We start from the raw sequence: 23,993 nt of genomic DNA, 5'->3' as shown, positions 1-23,993 counted from the left end.
GAGCTGTTTCAGGCAATTGCAGAGTTTTAGTCAAATTTCCAAATTAAAGAAAAATAAGGCCAAACAGTTTAAGTCCTATAAAAATGAGAGGAGCTGCTTCATAATCCAGTCTGTGTTTCATCATTTCTCTCTACAACAAAACATTAAAAAAGGAGCATTTTTTTTAACCTATTCAGGTATAGCCAAGGTAAGGTTCTGTATGTGCTATTAGTTGTACAAGTTTCAAAGTCTCCAAAAATATTGCAGATTTATTTGGGCTGTGCAGATTTTACCTCACTAGCATGACAGCAACATTTAGCTGCAGGATTTTATCACCTTTTATCTTATGCCAGTGAGGTTGGGCAATGTCTTCTATTTTCAGACTGCTAAATCAACCAGCAGAAAGAGCACTCCACTGATTTTACACAAGTGATACTTGGATTGAAAACAACTGCATAATGTCTTCTGTGGCTCTTGAGGAGCATTACTAACCACTGAAAGCCCCTATCGAGTCACATTATGGGAAATGTAGCCTTTGTTTCGCTCATACTAAGGACTCAAGGATATGAGATTTCGGCATCTAATGCATTGTATATGTTGGCTAATTTTTGTGAAATAGCCAACATATATGACATGCAATACTTAAAGTGCTAAAGCAACTGTTTACAAGGAAGCTGACAGGGGCATTAGCAACTGTCAATCATCCTTTCAATCCTCAACAGAAAATGTGATGCATATGTACATCTATATGTACAACAAACTCTAGTTTAATTGCATTCACCAGTTACAAATTCCTATATCAGAGTCTCTAGGAGTATGCCATGCTAGCTGTTAATTTCAGAGTGTGTTTAACTAGAAATCTACTAATCTATGTTGGTAATATGATATTAATGCTGTTTTATGTGTCACCTGTGAATGGTGTGTCGTGTTGTGACTCATACTGCAGTAATTAATGCGAGGTACACTTTGTCTACCTCCAGCCAAAGAGAATAGGCTTTGGCAAATTGTTAGTTTATCGGCATTTTTTTCTTACTATGTTAATTTACCACAACATTCAAGAGTTCTCATTTTAATAAACCTGTCTTTCAATGAACAACACGCAACTTTGAAAATATCACCCTCATTATTAACCCCATCGCACAGGAAAGGGGGCAGTATTTGTGATGTCAGTACACGGCTCCAAGAGCACAAATGATTCCATCAATTGGGTGGTTTAGGGACCTCACAAAATCCCCCACTCTGTGAACACATGAGCACCAAGAGAGCATGAAATGAAGGAGTGTCTAACAGTCATATTTCTGCTGCAGTGTCTCTCAACACTGTACATGACAGTCGGCGATGGTCACACTGCCACGAGTCTTGGAACATGGACAGATGGAGGGATGGGGAACTGGAATGGTGGCAAAGGGTGGAGGGACGACAGCAGATGGTTTGGATGGAAGAAATCTCCATTTTTAATACCGAGAAGGGGAGAACACTGGCTGGCACCACGTGTCACATGTATTATGAGGAATCGTCGTGGGTGACTGATCCATGATGATGTTGAAACCATGTGTGAAGTGTAAACACAGCAGACCTGCTCCTCTCATGGCATGATATTTATAGCTAGAGAGAATTGTGGGTTGGTAAAACTGCCAAGACAATGGCTTAAGTTTATTTTAATTCATTCCCTGGATGTCTCATGCTTAGTAACAGGATGGAAAATACATGCAAATAGATGCAGTGACCATTATGCAGTGTTCTACTGAGGACCTGCCTGAGCGGCAACTAAAATAGTGATGGGGTAGCATGAAGCCCAAAGTGATAATCACTGCTGTAATGGGTTTGCTTTCCAAAATGGTCCAACAGAAAATACATTTGTATTTCCTCTATCATCAGGTGAAGAGGGGAGATATCAGGCAGCTCCTATAGAGGCACATGAGGATAAATGAAGCCCTTCGTTGCTATGCCCTTCCTCTGAGTGCCTGACTTTACAAGGTTGCTCAATCACATGCAGCTCCCCTCCCTGTGGCATCCAAAGGCCCTATCTGATCGCTGGCTGGCTCCCCCTGGCCCCCATGGTGTGAACCAGGTGCTGTGATGACAAAACGCTCCTGGCAGCAATAAGAGAACAGAGAGTGCAGAGCTCAATTAGCCTGAGCTCCAATCCCAGATCCTCTATTGATTTCCCACAGATGAGGAATGGCAGACAGGAGAAAGCTCAATCAGACATACCCATGGGACCTGTCTCTCTCTGTGCACGCATGTGTGCATGCATGTGTGTGTTTGCATGCATGTATGCATGTATGCATGTGCGGGAATCAACGGGGGACAAATTGGTGCCAAGACGAGGTGCTGAGATGAGGTGAATATATTAGCAAACCGTGGTCTTTATGCATATATGATGGTTAAATAATAGTGTTCTCTACTGATGGTTCTGTGGAAAATGACATGAGTCTTTAAAAACATGCTGTGCTCTTCTAACCCAGATCAAAAGGAGAAGAAGACAGACAAGGTATTCGTTCCCTGAAGGGCAAATCAATTTGACAAGTCATCAGCTCCATGGAACATCTCTGGACAATTCATTCGCTTCCTTAAATTAACCTTCAGTTGAAGAAGGAGGGAGAGAATGTCTGGAGTCTGACAGCCCTGTTTGACCTTCACTTATGGGTTCATCCTCCCTTCATACATTTTTGATCAAAATCATGGCATGGGCATTAATTTGTTATTTTGTCCACAAGTAAGGGCAACAAGTATGTATGTATGTATACACGTAAGTCTAAAGGAGCGCCTCAGTGAGTAAGTTCAATTATCAGCTCACATGTAAATGCCCTGTCACAGTATACAACTATTCAATACCACTTTCAAACTGCAAAGACATGTATGATGCAGGTCTACTCCACTCTGTGCATGAGACAGCTGTCACTTCTCACTGCAAACAAAGACTCCAGTCTGCATTGTTCACACTTCACTGGTAAACCTCAGAATTACACTGACTTGCATCCAATTGCTGCCAGAAAAAAGTTAAGATTCAGTTCCACCTCTCTCTGCCCATATAAATACTCTGTTTCTCTGATCACTGGGTGTGCACCATTTCTCTCACCTTTTCTCTCTTCCTTTCTTCAGCTAGTCGGCAATGACATTTAAATGCTGGTACCATTCAGTTTTCTTCAATCCGTGACAGCAATGCCAGATGACCAAAGCTATAGGCAACGCTCGACCCACATGAAGCCGTAATCAAAAAGAGGGTCGAACCTCACAGGTCGACTCCTGATGTGAATTTAACCCGTGATGCTATCTCACAAAAGGATACAAGTTAGAGGTTTGTAACTTTGGCTCAAGTCCAAAGGGCTCCATCAAATTGTAAATGTACATGATTTGAAATGCATATCACTATTTGTGTCTTTGCCTCGATTTATCATACAAATGCACAATGTGACATCTTCTTGAAATGCTCAGGAAGCTTGTAATCCTGGTGGCATGCAAGCTTGTAATCCTGGTGGCATGCAAGGTGCAACTTCCCAAAGAGCCAAAAATTGCAGTTCCTTGAATGGCCACTTGAAGGTGAATTCAAAACCAAGTCAATTCCCACAGAGATTCCAAAGACCCCAACATTAAAATATTCAACTTTACACTCTTGCACAGAGAAGTTTTTGGTCTGTCAGGCTAATTTCATACTCCGTTACATCTGTACGGGGGTTAAATTTTTACATAACTTAACCATTAACATCTCATTAAGGCTTAACGTTATACATAATTAAGGGCATGGCTACAATGTCAAGATGCAAAACAGCAAAAGACAGCACAGTGAGCTTCTAAATTGCTCTTCGGGAAACCTGTAGGTGATGTAAAGGAGGGTTAACCCATTTTTTATAGTCTATGGCAGCATGGCATGTTTGTGAGGTATGCCACAGTAGACTTGTTTTTTTTTTGTTTTTTTTTTATTTAAAGATTTTTGTGATTCTGGCTAAAATCACAAACTATCACTTACCTAAATCAAAATGTTAATGTGGGGAATGCATCACCATGAAAAAGCAGATTTCCTCATTATGTAAAGAAATTTAAAGAACAATTAGGCAGATTTTTCTTCTCGGGTGTGTAATGCTATATTAGTTAAACCTTAGAGAGTTGATAACCCATAAGCATAAGCACTTGTAAGTACAAAGACATAGCACAGACAAATTAAATTAAAATGAGCAGTGAGGAAACATCTTTATAGTCACTGAATCTATTATATACAGTGAGAATGAATACTTGAATACTATACATTTACAGTATAGATACACCTGATGTGTGCATGGCTACAATACAAATCTACACCTACACTTGCTGTAATATGAAACAGAAATCTGCCAACATTGAATAAGTCCCCAAAAAAGAAAAAAAAAGAAAACAAACAAACAAAAAGACCCTCCAGAAATGTATAGTGCTGTCACGGATCTCTACCAATAAACATTTCAAACACAAACAAGAGTGTTAGAGAGTTTATCTATGTTGCATTAGTCTGTTGATGTGGGTTTAACTAAATTAATTAAGTTTTGTCCTATATTATGGAGGCTTAGAATGGATAGCAATAATAATGCATAATACACAGACCAATTGCATTTGATCAGGCTCGTGGTGAATACATTCAATGACTAACACAGGGTCAGTGCACTCTGAGTTTAGCCTATAAGCTTCCCACAGTGCTGCAGTGATTTTAAATGCACTGGAGCAGTAGAGGTCCCATGATAGACAAAAACTCCAACCTATATCTGTCACTAGAGGACTTTAATGCACCATAAGCAAATCTGCAGAGAAAAAAAACATTATATAAGGTAGAGCCTTTCTCAAATAATGACAAACCAGGAAAATGACCTACACAGCCTATAACTGAAGGAAAAAATAAAAGAAATACACTGCACAAACTGTCTGCCTGTCACAAACAATGTTCACTCTTCCTGCGGCTTGGCCTCAATGTGGCAGCCCCAGTGTGTTGGCTGGACTAAGTATGCATCCCTCCATAGCTGGTCCTCTATTTAGTAATTGTGTAATACTCTGCGCACTGGGAATGAACTCCATTACCGGGGTAGCTTGCTTTCTTCTCTCTCTCCTTTTCTCAACAGCTTGCATTGCTTGTTTTTATAACACAGGGGACCAGCATCTCCCACAGGCCTTGAGCTCCAAGCGGAGAGGTGATTTCTCTCCCTGTAAAGCAACACAGCATGGGTCTCTCACATCATAGATGACTCTTGTGATTAAAAGTTGGTGGGGTCCCTGGAGGACTGCATGTGTGTATGATGTGGGTGCGACAAAACAATAGTGCATTTGCACCTATTTGCATTTCTTCACAGCAAAACAAAGAGCTGTGTGATCACAATCATGTGATGGAAAACCCAGAGGAAAACAGCCCACAGTTCCTTTCTGTCTTTCCTCTGAGGATATGATGGCGTATTTTGCATTTCTGTGGCTCACCTGGCTTGGACCAGAGTCTCTGCCTTTCTGTGACTACATACATGTTGAAGCACATTGGATACGGGTTCAGACATCTCCATATGGGGATAAGAAAGGCAGCGCCTGGGCTCCTGCAGGATTTAACTAGCAGGCATGAAACTGAGGGGAGCTCCTCACATTGACTTTAACAGGATTTAGCTAGATGAAAGGCTACAGGCAAGAAAAGAGAGGCACAAAGAAGGAGGGAGATAGAGAGAGAGAGAACAAGGAGAAAGAGAAGCAAAGGACGAAAAACACAAGGTGAAATGGTGAGGTGACAGACTGGCAGCAAGTGACGATGGGGCATCACTAGAAATGCTCAGGTATGTTAAGTTATAAGTTTTAAAAGGCTTAGGTGCTTTCTGGATTCCGGGGGATGGTGGTTTTGAATTGGGGGTTTTGAAATTATTTGAAGGCGATTTTAAAAGTCCCATATGATGAAAATCTATTGTTATTGTGTTTTGTGGCTGTTAAGATAAGAAGAAGTTTACATTTGCCATTCTTCAAGCTCCCTGACAGCTAGATAACCTCCCAGTTTTACAAGCCAGTGAGAACTTTACTGAGCTGCTATACCAGATAACGAACCAATAGTTGTCTAGCTCAAACATCACATTATCCTGCCATCTCATGGCCCGCTGCTTCTTGGCAATCCATTCAGAAAGAGTTGCTTCCTCACAGTCCACCAGTTTTGTTTACTTTCTAGAGCTGCTTCTGCTAACTCTAAAATGTCTTGGCCATGAACAAAGCTCACCAAATGTTCTGCTGTTGGCTGCAAGGGCAAACACAACAATCTTTATGTACTTCCAGCATCTGAGGAACTGAAGATCCAGTGGATTACCCTTATTTCTGAGAGAATTTCCTCACAACCATTGGAAAATCCTTAGAGTTAGTGCTCTGTGTTGCTAGTGTGGCTAACTTTATCATTAGCTTTGATTGTATGCTCATGGGTCAGAACTCTGTGTGGAAACCTAAAGACGGATTTGAAACTCATAAGCAAGTACTGGGCGGGTTACTTTGTTTACACTTCTCTTCTGCTCTCTCTGGTCATGAAAACTGTATTTTCATAGAGCCAAATTCCCAATAAAACTGTTTTAATCTACATATATTTTTGTTTGTGTCGTCAGACAACAGAACGAGTACAATATAGCGAATTAAGACTACGTATTTAGTGAAAGTCACTTCATAGCCATTCTCTAGCTGTGATGCTGAGGTGCTGATTTTACACCCATAATGTTGTCCGACAAACACACCAAACACATGAGTAAAAAGCAATGGCTGTGCTGTGAATTCAATGATATTTCCATGTAAAATGATTGCTCAGAAAGAAAGCCAGAAGCAATAGAAAGCGCTGGTCTCATACTCTCAGTCACATAGGTGTCAGCTGCTATGTGGTCCGCTGTTTTGCTCCACACTGTCAATAACAAATGCAGACAGAGTTGTCTTCCTGTATAGGGCAGGACAGCAGCAGCTCCATTGCATTTAACGCTACAGACATTAAAACAGCCCATTTAAAACAAGGCTAAAACCAGGGGTTATATGGACATGACAAAAGGAACCATTTTTGGGATGTCTGAAGATGGAAGAAGCTCAGAGTCACATTCTGGTGGCATGTGAGATTCGTTTGCTGTAAAGAGGCACAATATGGGACCTTAACGTCATTACAAGCTTTTTTGTTTTGCATTATTTCTGACCACCATCCATATCATATTTATGAAAGAAAGATGGCAGCAACTATTGTATTCAAAATTCTATTTAACTCGCCAAATAACACATTGGACATGTAACAAAAAGATTTCTCGATAACCTTAACTAGCACATTTAAGAGGAATAAACATGTTGCATTTCTAATATTCATCTGGGGACTGAAAACTGGAAGGATATTCAGAGATTCTGATTGATAACTGTGTTTAGTAACAGACACTATCAAAAGTAGCAACTACTACCTAATGTTAGGTCTAGGCAATGGTAACAGAAGACACTTTTGACTACATTTTGGAACAGCAGTTTTTTTTTTAAAATATGAAAAAATGCATGGTGTATATGTGAAACCTTAACTGGTTTTGCAAGCTAATTTAATTCAACACACTGATAACCATGTAGTTAGGTTAGCATTTTTTTAGTTGCAAACTATCACACTCACACAATCTGGTATCAGTTTTAGTAAAAGTCCTAGGAATTATCCCCTCACAAAAAAGTCTAAGCTTCATGTGCATTTTGAGGGTTTTAGTATCAATGGGTTTCAACTTGATTATCTAAGTCAATGACTGTAATTAAAATACAAAGAAACATCCAATAAGCCGTTTGATTAGTTTGGTAATGAGCATGTGTCACATGCCAAGTCCACAAACGTTCATCCAAGCACTGATTGACAATCGGCAGGCCATTCCTGTTGCCCGCTAATCTTTCCATTTTAGACCAAGCTACCTCTACAGTGTTTTTTCATAGAACTGTGACTGTTGGTTTTTATATGTTTTCTGATAAGTTGCCTAAATGCCTTTTTACATTTATGTGATTTAAAGCATTTCACAAAAACACTGCATCCAATGCTACATAAAATCTTGCTATGTATGAGCAATTAAGTAAAGGTGAGTAATATATCAATGAAAACACTCAAAACAGAAAAAGATATTGAAATAGTTCCAACAGTGTTCTCAGTAGAAGCAGAGATGGGACTTGAAGCTTGCAGTGCTCAGAAGTGTCACTGCAATAAGGAGGAAAATGGTTAAAGGGGGACCACAGGTGAGTTAAAGCGCAGCCACTGAGCTGGAAAGAAGCAAAATTGTGTGTAGCTTTCTTTGAGGGCAATGGGGGCTGGAGCGCTGGGGGGCACACATTATAATCCCACACAAACAGAGTGGATAGGGAAATGCAGCAAGAGCGCCAAAGGAAAAATTACACACACACGATCCTGTTTCCATAACTTCAGAGGACATTATGTTGACTTACATTAATTTCCTGCAAACTTAACTACTATTTTCTTATCCTTAACCTAAACCTTACCTTTACCTTGGAATGTATTCACCCTAAAATTTAATGATTTAAGTTACAGTGTCTTGGTTTTTGGCATAAAATAAGGAAGGCAAGTTCCAATAACGTGACTATCAACCGATTTAGGTCCCCGCTATGCGAGTAACACCCTCCCACATACATGCACACATTTGAGCCTCAGCATTTCAAACTGAGATCACACACACACACACACGCCAGCGGGAGCTGAAACATGTTTCCTGATCAACAGAGTGATTATGCAACAACATTAACAAATGCATATGAACACACCTCCGTATTTGCCTTGGAGGTGGGTCACCCAGCTGAACTAATGCTAATTTGCCAATCTGTGCCTCTTTCACCTCAGAGCAGAGCCTCCCAACTTTGCATGCCTACTCTACCTTAAACAATGCAGCGGCACGACAAACTGCAGTATGCAACAGGCCTGCAGGTAACAATCTAGAAAGCAAACACAAAGCCATACTTAGACGCTAACCACATTATATGCATCAGTGTCAGCACTGAGGGGTGTCACATGTCAGTTTTCATGATCTGAAAGACAAGTATCGTGCAGTTTCCTAGCTTTGATATTATAAAGAAAAGGCAAATGGATGCACTACTTTACTTAAGCTTGATTTCTTTTTATTTGCACCTTTTTCTTACAGTATATTTTTTATTCTTCCCTTGTCTCATTTTTTTCTTTTTGCACACACAGAGGAACTGAGTGGGAGGTAGAACATTCACAACTCAGAACAACAGAAATATGACTCTGGCTCTGCTGCCAACTTAAGTAGAACAAAACGTTATTCTGAAAAGAAAGACTTCATCTACCCCCCAAACAGTGCACTCTCTGCTTGGAACACTTCAGATTCTGTAGGATGGAGTTGAGGTTTTATTGATTGCGAGTAGAAACACAAAGCCGATGGTCAAGAAACAGATCTAACCTCACAATTCAGCTCCACAGTTACCACCCTGCTTTTCAACATACTTGGTGGTATGCTTGGTTGATCAGAATGTAAGTTTATTTAGTAAACACCTAAGATACACTTGCTATAATGTTAACCAATCTTGTCATGCAGACACACACAGCATGGATATTCACGCAGGTATTCATACATTACTCCTATATATAGCTATATTCTGGATATTGTAAAGATGAGAAATTTGTGTGATATTTCACATTGTGATAAAAAATAAGTTTTTCCCCATCAATTTCCAAGAAAGAACAATTCAATGTAGCAATTAAAGCTTAGACCGGCATAAAAAGTCTACATTTAAATGTGAAAAATAATGTCATTAGGTAATAGTGGGATTAACATGTAATGACATAATAACTGACAAAATAAAGTGACATGATAATTAATAGTTTGATTTAATGGTGGTCCTAATACAGACATACACCAACAACAAATGTGTTAAGGAAAAATGTCATCATTTACTGTAGCCCATAAAATTTACAGAAAATAGCCTAAAGCCCTAAGAACAAAATGGATGTCGAGTTGGACAAAACATCCATCTGCCACTTTCTTTATGGCACAGGCACAAGGCAATAACAAGGTTATTTGGCTGTTGGTATTTCCTGCCTGCTCCTGCTTCGTGCCTACAGGTGATGTGAGGGAAACCTCAATAAATTCAGCCATTCTGTCAACAAACTGTTCTATACGTGGATATGAAGAAAGTGGAGCTATTTATTTTAGCATGGAAAATAAATATGTCCCCGCTTAAAAAGCCGGGGGCCTAAATTCAAACAAAGCTGAATGGTCTAGTAGACCCAGCTGAGCTACATAACATCTCACATATTTAACACAAACACACACACACACACACACTGGGATACACACTGCTTTGTGATTCAATCCCCCCCCACCCCTTCATTTCATTTTGACTTTATTTTCTGTGTTGTTTCCACTTCACATACAGTATCCCCATTTCATCTGTTTTCTCTTCCCTTTTCTTTCGGAAAATAATCATGTTTAAGGTAATGAATGCTTTAAGGGTAGATACTGGAGAAGTGAGCAAACAAGAAAAAGGAGGCTTTGTCATCTCATGCTCCATCTCTGCTATTCAGTGCCAACAGTACACTCGCATCGCTTCCACTCCTCTCAGCACAATGAGCCTGAGACATCAAAGCAGAGACTGAGAGAAAGAGAACGACTGAGGACGGTAGACAAAAGCGCAAAAGCAACTGCGGAGGAAAGACTGAAAGAAAAGACGGACACCAAAATACCTTTTTTTTTGTGGAAATGTATGTCGTCATTTTGGAGGGATATTTCCTGCTGCACTGCCTGCCTGCCTGCCGAATGGTCTTCTATCTTTTCCACGGGACATAAACCATTTTAATCTTCACACTCAAAAGTCATAGTGGTCTCTAATAAAAAGCACATATTCATGTATGTAGCAGAATATTAATGGGCTTCCCTACAGCAGCCATCAAATTTGTTTTATTCATAGCAAGAGGAAAAAAGCATCCTCATAATGCATGCCATCTACACTATTAGCCAAAAGAAGAAGCACTGTTTAAAAAAAAAATCCTGAAATAGAAGAAAAATTATGTGAAATGCGAGTAAACCAGTTCTTCTGTGACTTTAAGCTGTAAATGGTCAACAAAAGGTTGCAAATATGAAGGCCACAAGCATTGATGCCTTGATATTCAAGGCAAAATGAGGATAACAGAACTTATTGGCACTTGAAGCCAATAATTATTGCCTCATCAACTAACCCAGGCAGTGATTTTTTTTTAGTTACTTAGTTTCTGCTCATATTTTTAAGTTTGAGAGTGGTAATTTGCAGGAGAAAAAAGAAACTAAATGCAAATGAGCAGCTCGCTCTTATTGTGAAATGATTAACATTCCCTCCACAGATCAGAGCAGGTTTCTCAGCTCCCCTGGTTGAAATGCTAATGGTGCTTCCAACCCAGTTTAATGTCAATCCTATTCTACTTTTTTCACTGTTAGGGAGGAGCTCCCTGTCTCTATTTCCATACACAGCAGCAGGAGGGACAGACAGCAAGCTTACTCCCCCATCTGCATTTGGGGAATCAGCCCAAGACAAAAAAACAGATTTTGCCTCTGCAGTTATCCAACTTGTTTTGAAAGGGTATAATCATAAAGATAATGGCCCCAACACCAGGAAAGAGTGACTAATCTTTGTAGTTCCTCTTTCTCATGTTGATTAGATTTCTTTTTCATCCACTACATGCATTTTTATTGTCTGCCACACTCGACTGGGTTGAATTTACGAGACCAAATCAATCACACAGCCGATATTTGAGTCGGGCAATGTATCACCCGCTGGGGTGTTAAGGTTAGTAGGTTTTCAACATTCATCTACAAAGGTGTGCAACAGTGGTCTGTTTACTGCTGTTTTTAAAAATGCCAACATGAAAAATTCACCTACAGTATTGGATTTAGATAAAATTGTGTTTCTGGTAGTGTAATATTGACACAATATCTATTTCAAGAGTAGACTGTGTTTAATATTCCATACAGTATATCTGTATTCCCAGCATCGCCATTGTTTCTAGGTGGTAAAAATAAGTGAGCCTATCCTTACTCTTGTCAAGTTAGAAAAGCAGAGGTGTAAAATGAAAGGAAAGTCAATTGGCATTGTGTATTAGAATGCTATCTTTGAAAACCTCCAGATACATATGTCTTTTAAAAATAGTATGAAACATATACTTGAAAGCAAGTACTGATAAGTCAAGTCAGCATGTGTTCATGAAGATTTAAAAATTTGGACCTAGAACAAAGTTTCTATCTAATTCTGCTCTGTATTCTACACAGAGGCAACCAGAGATCAGTCCAGGGATGTAGGAGTGACAGCAGTGAGGGAATTAGCGATGTGATGACTGTCAACACACAATCAGCTCTGCGCTATCGTTACAAGGCTCACATTGTTTAGTTTGGAGTTATTAGCTTTCTGAACATAGAGCAGAATCACTTGCAAAACACCCCGAGCTGCCACTCACTCTGAGCTGCAAGACTTTCACAAGCATGCTTTTGATTTTAAGCTTTATATGTGCATTTGTTTTCAGTTGCAGATGAGCATGTGTTGCGTGTTAATATGCACGTGAGGATGAACATTACAACAAGTCTCTAAAAGCCTTGTTTTATTGCCGAGTACAGAGGACCAATTTTTCATGCCACGGCAACTGAAATGATGGCATACATAGCCTTCCAGAGTCTGTTTCCCTCAGTGAAACATGGACATATGCCGAGGTCCCTAGTCTAATGAGCGCCGTTGTCTCACTGACAAAGCTTACCAGATAGACAGAGCTTTATGAATGTGCTATAACAAGATACATGACAATTCAACAGGTGGGGAAATTGACTTTTTTTTTGATGCTGTGTTTTAATATAAGGAAACAATCTGGCTTCTGTACTCAGTTTTTATAATCAGGCTGCAGAATAAAAAAGGTACACAATTGCTCTTTTTTAACAATTTATTCCTACCTTCGGGTCAGCGGTGAGCAGCTTAAAAGCCTCATACACCTGTCTCTCCTTGACTCCGCCCCCCAGGTCCAGGAAGTTGGCCGGTTTTCCTCCATGCAGGTCAATGATGTCACATGTGGCCATAGCCAAACCGGCTCCATTCACTGTGAAATATGTCATTATCAGTTGAATAAAAATGCATAAGATTATGTTGTTAAATAAAGAGCATTCACATTTTTAACCATGTGGATGGTATCGTTCCAGACCAAGATTTCTGGTATCAAGCATATTCTTTTTTGTACACTATCTTGTGTGGTAACGACCTAAAGTACAATGTATTATCAGCATAATGAGGCTAAACTTGTCCACTGTGTACAGGCTAAAGTCCAGACATAGAAACAAAAGTCCCTGAGTGAAAAGTGTGATGCCAGCAGACATGAGTTCATTAAAATAACATTACTGACACTGAAGGAGAGATGGCATGTACTGTAAGAACACCCACAAAGAAATCTAGCACTAAATTATCCACCAAATAAAAGCAAATAGCCGAAAAAATGTCACACTTGAAAAGTGAATCAGTTGGAAATCTTCTAATCAGGAACATTCAAGTCAACACAGAGAAAATTTGATTACAACTCAACTCTCGACTTCAGAGAAAAGAGTGTTGATTAAAAGAGGTTCTGCTACGCTTTTTTGTGGACTGTGTCATCATTTAGCCAACTGCCAGCGCCCGCTACCCTGCTGGGTTGTGTGGGAGCCAAGTGAACAAAAATGTCTAACCTCATTTGGTTTAGCCAGGCTGAACTTGTGTGCTGGCAAGCTCCCCAACCGAGGTCTCAATAAAAGGGAAATTCGCTTTAACAGCTGTCACTTTGGTGGCATACAGAGCTCTTAAGGAAACTGCAGGGCCTTAAAAGCTGTTGTTACTTTAAGAGAGTCTGGGAGCTGGGGATGCAGAATGGGGTGTGTGCCTGTGCATGAAGGGGGAGTCGTGTTAACAGACATCTAATGTGTTTATGAGGCTATGGGGTGAGAAGCGAGAGCACCTGTTTGTGCTGCTGTACACTGTAAAAGCTTTGATTTATGACAAGAGAGAGGGTCTTTAATGAGAATGCTAACAATCTGGCTCACTGGAGACTTTCTGGGTGGATTATAGCTAATTAGAACGCATTGGTTACGGCAGCAGTCCTTCTGGAGTCCTCAGAAAGCTGCTTGTAATGTGGACTGGAGGAGAGACCAGGCTGCTTTTAGTTTGACTAAGTTTTAACTGTGTCCGAGCTTTTCACTTACGCAACTTAAGAGAGACATTAAAGCCATATGCCAGCAGGGGTTCGCCTATGGGATCATTCATTTTTTAGTTGCTGTGTGCAGGTGTAGGAGTTCTGTTACGGGGCGTTGCATCCATACCAAAGCAGGCGATGTTTCCGTCCAGTCCGATATATTTGAGGTCCCACTTGGCTGCCTCCATCTCTGTGGGGTCGCTCTCAGTCATGTCATCCATAGCAAACACAGCCTTCTGACGGAACTCGGCGTTGTCGTCAAAGTTGATCTTGGCATCAAAGCAAACCACTGGGGTAAAGATGTGGACAAATGAGAAGATGACAAACACAGAGTCAGGAATAAACATGGTAGCAGCACTGGCAGAAAAGTGAAGAGAAAGCAGAAGATGGCAGGCAGGGGAAAAGGAAATAATTGGATGACTGTAGATATATATGTATATATATAAAAAGACAGCTAATTATCATTTCTAAAAGCTAAAATTAATGAACTGAAGGGTGTCCCCTTGGCCTACTGGTCTTAATTATTTCAGAGGATGGCTCACTGAGGTATGTGTTTTTGACACTGCCTCTGAGGGAAAGGCTATTATAGTAAATGGACATTTTCTTCATACTTCAAAGAGAATGAATTTCAAAGACACCACATTAATGGAGCTACCTGGAAAAATAGCAGCCGCACTTTTTTTTTCTTTTAACAAATCAGTCAAAGAGCTTACACATAAATAGTGACTGTAGTTTAAAAGGGACAGTTAAAGATTTAGGAGAAATACATTTATTTTCTTTCTTGGTGAGATTTAAATAAGTCGACTGGTGCCACTGTCATGTCTGCACAGCAAACATGTAGTCTAAAATCAGGAAACAGAAAACCTTGGTGACTTTGCAAGAAAAGTTAATAAAATCAGCTAGTTTTTTTCCTCATTTTGTTCTGCTATAGAGGTAAAACAGTCGTGCTTCTTTGTATTTATTTAAATGAATCACAATCATAGTGGATGGCGTTAAGCAAAAGAAGGACGATGTTGATGCAAAGTAGTGACAGGGGAATAGTTTTGTACGAACATTTGCATGCAGGGAAGCAAGAAGTGTCTGTGATATGCCTAATTCATCAATTTATAAAACTGTAACAGGCAGATAGCAGAAGTCGCATGAAAAGTGCGGCAAATGGTGGACTTATACCTGCAATCTACATCTGATGACATTTAAAGCTCATTAACACATCACATCTCGCATCATAAACTAAAGTGTGAAAATGACACAATTTTACAGAAGCTCATGGGTCAAACTATTTCCTCATCAAACCAGCCTTACTGATATCATGAGGATGCCAGGCAACCTCTAGCACAGTGCCATCTTTTCGTTTATGTCCAGTTGTTTTTACTAAGCTGATTTGTGTGCTCATTTCAAGTTCACCATACAGACTTTAGAGTGATATTAATCATCATTTAACGCCTCAGTGAAAAAGAAAAACCCAAACTGCATAAAGAAAATCGTTAAATAAAAGGAAAGAGAGACTGTAAACCATCAAAAATATAACTGTTATAGTTTCTAAAGAAATTATGGCAGTATCTAATTATCTTCTGCATAAGGTTTTCTAATGAACAGTACAAACATATAGACACAGAAACGCAAACAAAACACATACATACAAACACAGTACATGCAGCAGGTAGACTCTCCTGGGACTGAATAGTAGACATACTGTGTCCCGCAGGTAAAGTAGCTCTTCCACAACACAGTTCCTTTTGTTTTTGTTTTGACACATCTCTTATTGCAGCCTATCTACAAAATGAATTCAGCTATTACCAAACAAGACAAAGAAAAAAAAATACAAATTTTCTACTCTTGAGAAATTTTCCTTTCTGATACACGTCTGTTGAATGCCTGCCGGAAAATAGCTGCGCTCCCTTGCGACATGTGAACAAATCGAACTAAAGAATGAGTAGATGTTAATGTGAAGCCTGTCTGCAAAGCCTGCTTCAATCACAGGCACTGCTTCTTCCCGCTGTTAGGAAAGGAAACTCATACCTCTCAGCGTAAATCCACCGTTTGAAAGGAGTCATTTTCTTCATTAATATTCATAAGAAATCATGAAATAACAAACTTATCTTGTCAATGCTTGATAAAGCATACTTTGAACACAAATCTGTTTTTGAGGAGACTAAATAACATCAAAGAAGTGATGCATCTTCAGTGTGTTGTAATACGTCTCAGCAGGACACATCACAGTCAATCTGTGTTCAGCCGCACAGACAAGACAATCGCTCGTATTTCTTTGGGAAAAAAACAAAGTTCAGCACAGGTTCAACGAAACCCACGTCACAAGGGCTGAAATACTGCTTCGCTACGACGTGTAATGCGTTTCTCCTCTGAATGATGAGCACTTGAAATGTTAGCCTGCTAACCTCCGCTTGTGTCATGTTGTGCAAATTTTTGATGCTACGTGACAGCAGGGAAATTTAAATTCACATGTATCTCTGTTTTTCTTTGTGAAATAAAGTACTTTCTTCCAACAGGGAATACTTAATACAGTGAAAACACATACAAAGACTAAAGAAACTGTCCGTTGAGCTTGTGATTTTGAGCCTCTCATTTATTTACCCATGACTTTAATAAGTAATGTTTAAATGCACTATCCACACTATTACTGAACTATCACTATTGCTAAACAGACTGAGTTACACTTGGGGACTTTCTGTTAACATTAGACATGGCAGTTGCACTGAAATTGACTTTAATTGTACTCTAGGTATTACTTACAATTATTCTTTTAAAAATACATTTTATGACCAAGTACAATACAAATCTATGAATATTTTTCTAACTCATTTGGGATGGTTTGCACTGACAAGCAACAGAAGAAAGCATTTCTAGGATTGTTTTTATTATAACTTGACACTTGAGAAAGGCCAACTGCTAATTTACAGCTTAATTAGTCTAATATTAGTACCGCTATTTCACACAGCCTTAACAGCATAACAAAGGTCTGAATTCAGACTTGTTCCACAATTTATACTTCAAGAACAAAGACTTGACTGACAATAGAGACATTAGTTACTGCTCTACTGCAGAGTAAATTTATTCTGAATCTAATTACTGAACATTAATTTCAATGGACTGAATATCTAATGGGTTAGGCTGCACGACTATAAATACTATGAATTGAAGCCGGTACTATCTAAACCTTTTAATTTGTTAGAATCTTTCATCAACCTTACATCGGTTCATAGACACTCACAGAACTTTTCAAGGTTTGTGTATATAATTTGGTTCAGCCCATTTGTAGGTATTAGGTAGATTCCAGACAGTTCCAGAAAACTGTTCCTTTAGGACACAGTGAGGTAAGTGAATAGAATGATAAATCTAACAATTACTGACTTCTGAACAGTGCTTTAGGGGGAAAGTACTAAACATTTTCTGACTCTCAGATATAAAGTTATTAGCCTGGCTTTAGGTTTTATGAGCTCAAAATTTAAACAGCCCCTCCAGTTAAAATCAAGCTTTTTATCTAGCTTTTTGTCCATATTCCGTTTTTTTATATGCTGGAAAACATGAGTGAAATAAATTGCCAATGCCACAGCTGAGCACTTTCGTCTTGAAACTACAGCGTATCAATGTCTCAATAACATGGATTCAGATTTCTAGGGTTTCAAAAGTAACAAACCTAAGAAACCAATCCTGTCACCTCGCAGGATTGAGCTTTCTGTAACACGATCCTTCTTCACAATTATTCTCTGGTTCTACATGTAGTAGTTTTACAGCGTTTGAGTAGAGTCTTAGTTGAGTTGGTGTGGGGACTTCATTCATAAAGCTAGAAAGCGGTTATTTTAATGGAAAACATTTCTAAATGTATCATTTTTGTAAACAGACATGAGTTTTCAGGTGTTTAATCAATGCTGGGAGAGGGATTTTAAGATTTTGCTGCTGAGGAGGTCAGCTATTTCCAAGAATTTATTTTTAAAACGGAAAAACCTCATAATGACTTTTATGGTTTGATATACAGTATGTATAATTGAATTCAAAACATTTTAAGGGCCTGCCAACACCCTACATTAAGCTGACAAGCTATTTTTTTTTTTATTTGAGATATTCACAGAGCAGGCCTGAGTGGTTACTCCTCGTCAACAGTGGAGAAAATGGTGAAAATGTCTAAAGCAGCTGCTGTAATTTGTAATTCCTCATTACTTGTTAATGTTGGAATATATGCCTGTAGTTAATCATCAACAGCTACGGAACATCAACAAACATCTACATGCTGTGAATATGGAAAGCTCTGCTCCCTGAAGCCTTATGGATTTTGATCCAGACAAAGTCATGCTGACAAGAAGCTGATGTCAGTGTGTTGCAATTACAGTACACTTCACGTTCTGAAATGCATTCATACCCGAGGAGGTGGTGTGTCTACATCTCACAGTGAGTAATTAATAGATCGGGTGTATTTTCATGCTCAGTTCTGTATTTAAAATGTTGAAATATTCAACAAGATTTAGGATCTATTAATACCAGGAAACACACTTGCACAGACATAGACAAACACCCGAGATAGAGACTGGTCAATGCACACACACAAGACAAGCACTTTCTATCATACAAGGTACCTTGTCCTTCGGGAGTCTCTCCAAGAGGATTGACTTCGACTTGAGTGGCGTCGACTTTCAGGAACAGATCATAGAGCCTCTTAATCTGATCTGCTGCCTGCGAGGTCCACAGAGGACAGTAATTACCTGACGGTTCGGCTCTGAGCTGTCGGCCCCGCCAAGGCCACTCAGCCTCCCACACAAGCTACATAAAACATGGCAAATCACCTTCAACGTCACGCTGTCTGAGCTTGATTTGCATGAGTACGTATGTCTATATATAAAAGAAAACATGTAATTCAGTTTTCAAAACACGTAACAACTCACAAAAAAGGATTGAAATATACATCACAACATGTTTATCCAATGCTACTGCACATAAGGCTATGGCACACTTCATTACATTGCACATTGTTGTAGTATCCATGCATACAAATTCGGTCTCATATTGTTTCTTGTCACAAAGGATTGGTATTTACAAATGGTATGTGGGCCGAAGACAAACAGTGAACGTAGCAACTGTGAAATGTCAGAGCACTTAGATCATCACATTAAATCATCATCATCAAAAATCTCCATTTTAAAAGGGATTTTAATTTTTATCTCAATCGCTTCAACGTTATACAAGTAATGAAAGCAGCTTGACAGCACTTTGTCGACGGACACTCCACAAATCTTACCCCTTTTTCTGTCACACATAAAAAACATATATGCATGCACATACACAATTGCATCTGCACAAAGCTCTTTTCATCACACAGCTCATTCAAGACATTTAAGGTATTTCAGAAGAGCTGTAATTATTGCTGAATTAAACAATCTGGCAGCTGACTCACAGCAACCAAGGAAAAGGGCACAACAATGCAGACACTTAACCAATCATTTTCTATTTCTCCCTTTGCCTGTGTAAAATCAATGCTCTTTCAGCATCGTGCCAAAATAAAAGGATCACAGACAATGGGATGCAACCAAAGCTCAAACATCTTCAAGTCGAATATGTTACACAGAGGCAAATTTTTTTGGCTGATTTATACCAATTCTCTGTGTTACCATTTTCAGCTTTTCTAATTTCTCATGTCAAGGTACCAGTGAGAGATGAAAAGGCTTTGAAATGAACTCATGTAAGCATAATAAAGCTGGGTGCTACAGCTTTAATAGTAAATCATGATCAAATGTTGTATTTCAGTCGATATCAATAATTATTGATCCCTATTTTTAAATAAGAATTAAAAAAAAAAATTAACCACTTTACTTTGCATTACTTTAGCTTTTAGGAAGGAGGGTAATTGAAAAAATAATTTTAAAAAATGCACACAAATAAATGTAGGCACATAAATTGAAACAGAGAAAAGGAATGAGCTCACCTTTGTACACTTTACATTGAGAAAGCAAGCATAAACTTGAGGCGCTCGAAATTTACAAATGCTTTCATTGCACTTTCCTTTTGCTGCATTTAAATAGAACTATCCAAATTCTTATTATTCATATCTATTGCTGGTAAATATCATTTTGTCTCCCAGGACTGAATGTGAAGTTCAGGTGCTTCTGTGCTTTTCTTCTGTGGCCTTTCACAGAAAAACAATGCCTGTATATGACTTATAAAATCTGGGGTGACAAGAAAAAAAATGTTTGTTTCAATGTCCTGCTTTCCCACTGAGATCAGTTTTGTTGCTTACTGCAACACTCACCCACAAAATCAATGTGTGCATGTTCTATCAAATAGTGGTATCATTAGTGATGTCAGTCTCCTCAGACTGGCACAGTGCTGTGCGTCACTGCCAGAAATGACAATAGGCCACCTGGCAAGCAAGCCTAGTGTAATAACACTTCACAACCTGCATCTGGAAAACTAATAACAGCCAAAGTACGGTCTGTTTGTGAATAAGCGCGCATCAGTCTCCCTATATGAGTGTGAGAAGAAGTAGATCCTTTGCATTGTGAATTTAAAGCCTTCAGTACGCCCATTACCTGTCTCTGCAGAGGTCCTTTGAAACCCAAATTAGCTGCCATACCAAGTGCCTGGTCGTCTCGCACACCTTGAAAAATATCTATGACTTCCTGTAAGAGTCAAAGGGAGAGGACGACAAACAGATGAAGACGGGAAGTGAGCAAGAAAAGGAGGCTCAAACACTATAATATGACAATAACTGATGATCGTATGAAACCGCACCCATAATTAAGTAGTGGCAGGCTGCCAGGAAGGGAGAAAAAGGAGAGCTTGGACTGAAATAAAGGATTTATGACCATTAGACGTTTTTATGTTTAAGGAAGTCAGAAATTTCCTTGAAACATTTTTATAGGATTTCAGGGTGTATATAGAGTCATTCTGTAGAAACTACAGACTCTATATAAAGACGTTTAACATGAGAGCTCTTCAGAAGTGAAGTCAAAATCTTTTGATTGTCTCCTAGTATAAATAAACTAAAAAATAATAAAATAATAAAGTCATTCTAATGTATTGTAGTAGATGGTTGCAGTCATTAATTCCCCTTGCTCCCCCAACTAAAAAAACACAGTGTACACCTCAAGCATTTTCTGTCATATGCGAGTTCCTGTCATATTAAACACTTCTTATCACCTTGATGTATGTTCAAATGTTCATTTTCCTGACAAGTTTATTTCTGATCAGTTATCTGATGCTATAAAAAGGATGCATGCAGCCAGGATTGACAGCTGCTCTGCATAAAGTAGTCACAGAGGCAGGTGTGGACCTCTGTTTAGGAATTCTACATTAAAAATATTGAAGGACTCTTCCTTTGCTGGACAGCATTATTATACGTTGTCTGTCTCAAACCACGAAATGAGTTACACTGCAGTAAAACTGGACTGGCCAATACTGAGAGTGATCTGTGGAACCTTTATCTGTAGGTTTGTCTTTTAAAGCCGAACCTAAAAGACAAGTCTGAAGGACTTAGGAGTCTGTAATAGAAAAAATGGAATATAATATGTACAGTTATAGTTTCACTAGTGTATCTGTCACTATGAATCACTGCGTTTTCAGTTGCAAATGTTGAACCAGTATCTATTTTGTACATTGGCAGGAAGTAGTGATGCATCATCTATCTTTATTTATAGTATGCCTATATGGTAGAAACTAGGTCTAGAACATATCACTTTTAAGAAAACATGTAAAAAGTGTACTACGCTGTTTGATTTGTGTTTCATGGAAAATATTTAATCTTCAGTGGAAATAAATTCTGTAAATCTTGACTGGATCTTTAATATCTGTAGACTTGCAAAAAGCATAATATAACAATTAGAGGCAGACATCTGTAATGCTTTAAGTGTACGTCTGTTAACAAAGTCAGGAAATGTTGCAAAATAGCTGTAATCGAAATCTAATTAATTGCAAAATACATTAGAGAAGTCTTCTTCATATGTGTGTGTAGTTGCACACATTAAGCGCCAGTGCATTGCTATATATGTGTGTACTGTGTTCTGCTTCTGCTATGTGCATGCAAGCAGGACAATAGATATACATGAATTAGCAGAGAATACAAACAGAGCATAGCTTCCATCTGCAAACTCCCCTGGGCAACTGTTAAAAACATATAAATTAAGATCTTTGAGAAAAGATGGTGAAGTGGCCTTTTATTTTTGGTCCTTGAAAACATCTCAAGAGGAACATTCTTGAAATGTTTTTCAGCCTCTTGAAGGAAGAGGTTTAATATTTTCAAAAAATCAAAAAGAGAAGTCCAGTTCATTTTACCAAAGCACTTAGGATCACCATGATCTGGATGACTGAGATTCTAAACAGATAAAATAGAAAAGATCAATCCATTGCTAAAAAGACATAGTTTTTAATTCAACTTTTGAACTGCCTAACGGGACTAGTCTTCTTATTCTTGTTCCTGTTACTATTTTAATACTTTATTGATGAGCAGAAACCTTAAATTGCATACCTTAAAGATGAGTTCTGGGGAGCTGGCGGCTACCTCCTCGATATCCATACCTCCCTGGGGGCTTCCTACCATGACAGGACCATTACAGGAGCGGTCCATTAGGATGGCAAAATAGGTCTCCCTGCTAATGTCCAGGGCCTCAGCAACCATCACCTGGACATGACACAGCAGGACAAAGAGGGGCTGGTTGGAAGAATACCATACTTAATCTTATCTAGGCCAAAAAGCTTCATTTGTTGTTTTTTTGACATTTTCCCATAAAACCTTTGCAAATTTTACCTTATTTACATTTGAATGCATCTTTAAAGTTACCAGATTGAAAACACAAGCGAAAAAGCAGAGTCCATAGATTAGTAGAATCTATGAGGAACAGCTTTAAGGAAAGCTCATGCACTGTGAATAAAATTAAGGGACAAACAAAGAGCACAAAGAGGAAGCAAGCAAGAAGCTCATTTGGAAATGAAAAACGGAAACTATCACTTTTGTGGTGGTTAATGGGCTGCAGGTTTTCTGAATGGGCTAGTTGTTTGAACATGCACAGCCCTTATGTTCTGCTTCCACACTATGGCCCAGTAAATGAGGATGGATAGCCTTCTCTATGCTCTGTGTTAACAGACAGTTCTCCTGTCTTCTTGTCCAAATGTTGTTCTCCCCAGTCACTCAAACATTCTCTTAAGCTCCCTGTCGTTTGACTTGTGGACGGTTTCTTTTCTCAAACTAAGCATATTCCATTCACACAGTCTTGTTCTTACTTTTCCCCCCTCAAACCCACTTTTGTCTCCTACAGCCACCTTCCTAAACCAGCTTCTACACCCCCATCACATCTTTCCGTCGTCTTCCCTACATCAGTGCCATGACAGCAAATCCACGTAGATGCACAAGTGTTGCCCCTTTCCTGTGGTGCTCCCTGCTCTGCGGGGCAGTAATATAGGTTGAGGGTTTGTGTGAGCTCCATTGGTACCTTGATAGCTAAGCTCTGGCTGTCATCTGAAACACCAGGTTCTCACTACACTCACTTTACTCGATCCTTCAGGTCAGTCAAAGGCTGCTCTTGCCAGGTCTGATTTCTGCGCCATAGGCGATGTTCTTGGTAAGACAATTACTGCATATGTCCAACTGGAGGTCATGCCTCTTCTCACTCACATCTAAGTCAAGCTTTGTCCAGTTTATTTTGCTGGTTGCTTGCCATCCCCCCCTGCCTGTGAGACATGGAGTTAATTCTGAGCTTGTCTGAGCGTCTTTTGCCGTAGGTGCTTTCTAAAAAAAATGACAAGTGTGACACTCATTTGATTCCATTTAAACTCTGCAGTAGGAACAGGAGCAGGAGTTGGATGGAAGTGGGGGGTAGCAGAGGTAAACAGAGCTGAGGAGACAAAGAAGAGGAGAAGAGGACCC

The 23,993-nt window shown here is 39.2% G+C and overlaps 1 protein-coding gene across 1 annotated transcript in view; it reads right to left on the bottom strand.

Moving 5' to 3' along the window:
- Nucleotides 1-23,993, bottom strand: part of suclg2 (succinate-CoA ligase GDP-forming subunit beta) — a 98,826-nt gene that overhangs the window by 32,577 nt on the left and 42,256 nt on the right. Inside the window, exons 5-9 of the mRNA XM_055010910.1 lie at nucleotides 22,599-22,751; nucleotides 20,665-20,754; nucleotides 18,718-18,814; nucleotides 14,256-14,417; nucleotides 12,870-13,012 (exon numbers count right to left, since the gene is read on the bottom strand). Coding sequence (XP_054866885.1) covers nucleotides 12,870-13,012; nucleotides 14,256-14,417; nucleotides 18,718-18,814; nucleotides 20,665-20,754; nucleotides 22,599-22,751 — 645 coding nt within the window. The remainder of the gene's footprint in view (nucleotides 1-12,869; nucleotides 13,013-14,255; nucleotides 14,418-18,717; nucleotides 18,815-20,664; nucleotides 20,755-22,598; nucleotides 22,752-23,993) is intronic.

Source organism: Amphiprion ocellaris, chromosome 5, assembly GCF_022539595.1.
Source record: "Amphiprion ocellaris isolate individual 3 ecotype Okinawa chromosome 5, ASM2253959v1, whole genome shotgun sequence".
Taxonomy (NCBI): Eukaryota; Metazoa; Chordata; class Actinopteri; family Pomacentridae; genus Amphiprion; species Amphiprion ocellaris.
This window is presented reverse-complemented; position numbering and strand designations above follow the sequence as displayed.